At 44.9% G+C, this 6,142-nt stretch overlaps 1 protein-coding gene across 1 annotated transcript; it reads right to left on the bottom strand.

Moving 5' to 3' along the window:
• Positions 1–303: 303 nt before the first annotated feature.
• On the bottom strand, positions 304–5,038 carry Spmip10 (sperm microtubule inner protein 10). The gene is made up of 3 exons (XM_021151014.2): positions 4,896–5,038; positions 1,392–1,500; positions 304–629 (listed from the first exon to the last, which is right to left on the bottom strand). The coding sequence occupies exons 1-3, from the start codon at positions 5,003–5,005 to the stop codon at positions 420–422; spliced, it is 429 nt and encodes a 142-aa protein (XP_021006673.1). The 5' UTR covers positions 5,006–5,038; the 3' UTR covers positions 304–419.
• Between the last annotated feature and the right edge of the window lie 1,104 nt (positions 5,039–6,142).

The following is a 6,142-nucleotide window of genomic DNA, read 5'->3' as shown; positions in this document are numbered from 1 at the left end:
GCCAAACTCTATTTGCAGGACATGGCAGCTTGCTTCCACCCATGAACTCCTAGCGAGTGGGATTGAATGCAGAAGGCATTAGGGCTGGATCCATCCACTGCTATTTATCCACCTGGTGTGTAATCCCCCCTAAGGGCAGTTTCCTTCCACATCACCTCAGGTAGCCTCAGACCTGATGCCCTTTCTGAAGCTCCTAAGATCTGTACATTACGCTATTGACGTATAATCGTATAATCGTTAAATATGTCAAACTTGGGAGGCAAAATGCAACGAACGTAAGCGGCAGAACCGAGGGAAGGCAAGAGACTGAACTACTTTATCTTATTGGTTTTAGTAGTAGCGGGGTTCAAACCCTGAGCGTCTTGCGTGTTAGGCAAGCACACCATTACCGAATGACAGCAACTTCCAAGATCCGCATATCAGATCAGTCGCCTCCGGAAGCCGTGGGAAATCACTGTGCTCTGGTATCTGGAGAGAGGCGAATGCAAAGGCATGTCGGCAATCTTTATCTCTGGCAGGCCTTTCTTCAGGACGGCTTTCCGATCTTCCCCATGGCAAAGCCGCTCGCTGTAACCCCAGAACAGAGAATCTTCCAAAGGGCCAGCATAGATCCCACAGGCTTCTGCTTGCTGAGAGAGAAAACGCTTTGCTGAACAGCACACCAGAACCAGATTGTGGTTTTTTTTTTTTTTTTCAGATTGTGTTTTTAATGTTAGGTTTAAAGTGTTTTTCTTGTGTCCTCCCCAACCCCTTCTCTGTGACTATATTAGAATTTATTACTAATGTGGGTGCTGGGAATTGAACACAGGTCCTCTGGAAGAGCAGCCAGGGCTCTTCTCTGTAAGCTGGTGATTTTCAATGTCTATGGTTGTGGTCACCCTCAACCATAAAATCATTTCCTTGGTACTTCATAACTAAAAATTTGCTACTGTTATGAATAGTAATGTATATATCTGATATGTGACCCCTGTGAAAAGGTCATTTAATCCCCAAAGGGGTCTTGGGTCTCTCTCTCTCTCTCTCTCTCTCTCTCTCTGTGTGTGTGTGTAAGAGAGAAAGAGACATGTGTGCTAAATAAAATTGAAGAAAGTCTTAATAATAAACATATTGACTGACAGTGGTGGTGCACACCTTTAATCCTAGCACTCAGGAGGCAGAGGCGGAGGCGGAGGCGGAGGCAGAGGCAGGTGGATCTCTGTGAGTCTGTGAGGCCTGGCCTATAAAGTGAGTTTTCTAGGATATCCAAGGTGATACAGAGAAACCCTGTCTCCTCCACAAAAACCCTATATGTGTGTGTGCGTGTGTGTATATATATGACTGGCATTTGATAACTGAGTCTTAATTTCTTTAGATTTTGTCAGGCTTTAAGCGGAGTATTTGTAAGACAGTACCTTTAGATTCACGTTCCTGAATTTCATGTTTTCTTTCCAAGGCATGACGTAACGGGTCGGGATCATCCCTTGCTTTAGTGAGAACCGGGGCAAGTGAATATCGTCACACCTGAAGGTTAAGTAGGACAGGAGAAAGGAGGTCTCGGGTTAACGTGGGTCCGTGTCACTCTAAGGAATGGACGCAGTTGTGTTCCTCAGATTCTGCAGCTAGCTGGGACAGAGTTGTGCTATGGGTTCCATCTCACAGTGAGCCAACCCTTTAAAGCTCTCAGCAGCCTGTGGTGGCCCAGGCCCGACATCCCGACAATCAGGAAGAGAGAGGATTGCTATGGAGACCATTCTAGTCTATTGCTATGGAGACCATCCTAGTCTACTTATTGAGTACAGGGCTAGCTAGGGCTACAGTAAGACCCCTCCACAACACCAACCAGCCCAAGTATCAGCAAGATCAAGTTAGGGCTTGGTATGTGGACTCTAACTACAAATGAGAAAGACTAATCTGGATTCCTTATCCAAGCTCTATAAGTCAGATGCATTATCCCTTCTCAAACCTCTCTCTCTATGTACCATTAAGCTTTCTGTATAAACACCAAGGAGAAGTCTGTTGTGGTCTGAATGAAAATGGCCTCCATAGGTTCATAGGTTCATTTAAATACTTGGGCCACAGTAGTGGAACTGTTTGGGAAGGCTTAGGAGGTGTGGCCTTGTTGGAGGAGGTGTGTCACTGGGGATGGGCTTTGAGGTTTCAAAAGCCCACACCATTTCCAGTTAGCTCCCCCTCTCTGCCTTGCGCTTCTTTACAAGACACGAGCTCTCAGTTCCAGCACTGTGCCTGCCAGCCTGCTGCGGTGCTCCCTAACACAGTCATGGTCTAACCCTCGGAAACCAGAGCTCCTTATAAACCCTTCTCTAAAAAGTTCTTCTGGCCGTGGTGCCTCTTCCCAGCGATAGGAAAGTAACAACTAAGACAAAGTACAAAGTTACTGTGCTTTTGTATGTAGGTCCCAGACTGCAGATCAAAGCAACAACAACAGAAACCTCTGCAATCATGGAGAGCTGGAGGTGCACACCTGCAATCCCAGCCATGCGAGAGGCCGATGCAGAAGAATCACAAACTGCAGACCAGTCTGGACCTTTTAGGAGACAGCATCTCAAAGGGGGAGGGGAGAGGCAAGGTTGTAGGCGTCAGAGGGCATGGAGGACTCCTGAACATGGCCCACCAAATCAGCTAAGCAGGCCTCGCTTGGGCTCAGAGAGACTGAAGCAGCAAGCACGGGGCCCGCATGGGTCTGTACCAGGTTCTCTGTGTATATGTCATGGCTGTCAGCTTGGTGGTTTTGTGGGACTGCTAACAGTGGAAGTAGTGTATCTCTCATTTTTTGCCTGCTCTTTTCTGAAGAGGAAACAGAAGGGGAGTGGTTTTGGGGTACAGGGAAAGTAGGGGGGAGGGTCGGGAGGGATGGAGGGAGGGGTAACTGTGGTTGGAATGTATTTCCATCTGAGAAAAACCTATTTTCAATTAAAAAAAAAAAAAAACATCAAGGGATGGAGAGATGGCTTAGTGGTTAAGAGCACTGACTGCTCTTGCAAAGGTCCTGAGTTCAAATTCCAGCAACTACATGGTGGCTCACAACCATCTGTAATGGGATCTGATGCCTTCTTCTGGTGTGTCTAAAAGCAGCTACAGTGTACTCATATAAATATAAATCTTTTTTAAAAAAAGAATTGTGTGGTTTTTTTTTTTTTTTTTTTTTTTAATTTAAGGCTGCTGCAGAGATGGCTGAGAAGTTAAGAACATTTGAGTGTCCTGTCACCATGAGCACAGGGGTCAGTTCCCAGTACTCACAACTGCCTGTGGCCCCAAGTCCCCCAAAATGTAACACTCTCTTCTGGACACACACACACACACACACACAAGGAGGGAGGGAGAGAGAAACACAACCACACAGACATGTTCATAAACTCATGCAAATACACATAAGTGATTTTTAAAAATAAAAACAGGGAATAACAGTTTTAAGGGGCTGACAGGGGATGCAGTTTAGGTGGTAGAGAACTTGCCTAACATGAATAAAGCCAGAGTCCCATCTCTAGCACTGCTTGGTGGTGCACACCTGTATCCCTAGCTCTGTAGGAGCAGAGGAGTCCAAAGTCATTCTCAGCTATATTGGTAGGCCAAGTCCAGCTTGGACTATTGAGACTCTGTCCTGGGGCAGATGTGGAGGATGCTGATGAGGCTCAATGCTAGAGCACTGGCCTAACGTGTGAGGTCCTGTTCTGTCTCTAATTCAACACAGCAAACCACCAGCTCAGACCCTGAGGTCTTTAATTATTGGCAGACTTGTGTTGGGGACTATGCAAGAGGAAAAGAAAATCAGCTTTAGAATTCACAGACTGTGGCTCACCTGTCAGCACAACCATGATGGGTGTGCCTCGGAAAGGCAGAGCGCTCCAGGCTCTGTGCCCTGAGGACCTCACGCTGGTGTGGAGTTTCATTTCCCTTGTTGCCCTCATGGCTGTCAGGTCCTTCTTAATATATGAGTTGTAGAAAACTCTAAGGGGGTTTCCAGCCCCTCACTGGGACTAAGAGCTGTGTCACTGACACAGTATTAGCAATTGACCGTCTTCAAGCATTGCTGCTGAAGCAGGGTAATGATTCCCTACCGTTCTTAAGAGTCTGGAGATGTAGATCGTTGATAAAGTTAGGTAAAAGATGTTTTTATTAGTGGCCTTGATGTAGAAAATCTAGGGGAACAACTTAAAGTTCAGAAAGGCACACTTTTGATAATCGAGTGAGGGTTTTTTTGAGGGCAGGCACAAGAACAATGGCAGCTTTCCTAGTATCAGCTGGGACAGGGCTTTCTTGTTAAAACCGGGCTGATGGTCAAGGTGCTGATTAATATCTTGTACCTGTTTTTGCCCTCAGACTCTTGATATCATTTAATAAAAAAAATGTTAATGAGTAGGTATGTACCCTGAGGATTTAAAATAGAAATGACTTTTTAATATAAGTTTAAATTTGTGATTCTTTTGATTTTTTTTATAAGATTAATAATATGACTAGTTCTTTGTAACTACAAATCGCAGCCTGTAACAAAAACTGGCTGAGAAAAACCATCTTGCTTGCTTATACTTACTCCATAACATCTTGCTTAGACATGAATGTGAGTTCTTGGAAATAATTTTTTATCCGTAATACATAAAACATTTATTCATGTAAAGGTATTGGGAACATAACTGCTTTTTAAAATATTCACTAATAAAATAGAATGTAACCACATTGTTAATTTTTATGCTGCTTGAAAGATTTTGTTGGGATATATAAGCTGTGGGAGAATAAAGTTGCGACTTGCTGGAGTCTTGCTTCATCTACCAAGTGCGTGCGTATTCCCTTACCAGTCTCACCATCTCTACTTTTTCCTCTGGCCCCAAAGAATAAAGATTTATTCCTCAAAGAAAAGTCTGCCAGTGTTCAATCGATGCCTCCCCACCCCTCCTGCTTACCTGAACTGTTGAGGCGGCTCTTCTACAGGTTTGCATGTGTTCTCTGCTGTCTGGTTGTCGTCCTCGTCGAGTTTGGGTAAGGCAGGACCGTCATCTTTTTCTGAAGCCATCACTGGCAGCAATGACAGAATTCTCACCTAGAACCCCCCACAGTCTAATTCTGAGGAAACTGCTGCCATTGATGTAACAATGGTCTTGTTAACGCCACAGCAACCCTCAGGAGCTAAGAGGATGCAGGTCAGAGCTCTTTGCTGTGTGTATGTCTCTTCATGGAAACCATTATGAATGGTTTAAAAATGAGACTATGTGGAGACACTGCAGATTTGACAAAGGAAAGCTACGTTGGCCCAGAGCCTGGGGATGTAGGTCAGTTTGCGTACTTGCTCTTCATGACTGAACCGTAGGTTCTACCTTTACACACCAAGTGTGGTTGTACACACACCTGTAATCTCAGCACCAGGAAAAGGCAGGAGGACCAGATGTTCACACTGTATCACTGGCTACATAGGGGATTTGAGGCTAGCCTGATCTACACAGCGTGCATCCTAGGACAGCCAGAGCTTCATATGGGGATTCCAGCTCAGAAAGAAAAACAAAGCACCTTCTATTATTTTCTTTTAACAAACCAATGGCAAGAACCCTCAGTACAGGCTTAAGTTTCTGTCTGTAAGACTGAATGGCTCAGAAGATAAAGGTATCTGAGGTGCAGGGCCCTGCACCCTAGAAACCACTTAAAGGACAGAGACATCTGACTCCACAAGATGCCCTTTAACCACCACATGCATGGCCTCACACCTCCTCTTTCTCATGCACACAGTAATTAACGTTTAAAAGAATGATACTGGGGCTGGTGAGATGGCTCAGTGGGTAAGAGCACCCGACTGCTCTTCCGAAGGTCCAGAGTTCAAATCCCAGCAACCACATGGGTGGCTCACAATCACCCGAAATGAGATCTGACGCCCTCTTCTGGTGTGTCTGAAGACAGCTACAGTGTATTTACATATAATAAATAAATAAATCTTAAAAAAAAAAAAATGATACTAAGTAGTAGACACGGCGCCTAAGCTCCTATCTCAGCCCTGCTTAGGCTGAGGTGGGAGGGGTCAGCCCACACCAAGACCCTTCCCATTACTGAATGTAACAGCTGAACAATTTATACATGTTACAGGATATTTTAATGGAATGTGTTATAACCAAAGCATGGTTCACCAAGAAGAATCAGAAAACCAAAGTGTCGTAATGGCATG

The sequence above is a fragment of the Mus caroli genome, unplaced genomic scaffold (genome assembly GCF_978045245.1).
Source record: "Mus caroli unplaced genomic scaffold, Mus_caroli_1 scaffold_19, whole genome shotgun sequence".
NCBI lineage: Eukaryota > Metazoa > Chordata > Mammalia > Rodentia > Muridae > Mus > Mus caroli.
Note: the sequence above shows the minus strand (reverse complement) of the source record. Positions and strands in the feature narration are given on the sequence as shown.

What these genes read in the sequence shown, in the direction of transcription:
- Spmip10 (XM_021151014.2), bottom strand. Translation starts at nt 5,005, where the DNA reads ATGGCTTCAGAAAAAGATGACGGTCCTGCCTTACCCAAACTCGACGAG. An exon ending in GAGCCGCCTCAACAGTTCAG is followed by an intron (nt 1,501 to 4,895) that starts GTAAGCAGGAGG and finishes CTTAACCTTCAG; the next exon opens with GTGTGACGATATTCACTTGC. An exon ending in TCAGGAACGTGAATCTAAAG is followed by an intron (nt 630 to 1,391) that starts GTACTGTCTTAC and finishes TTTCTCTCTCAG; the next exon opens with CAAGCAGAAGCCTGTGGGAT.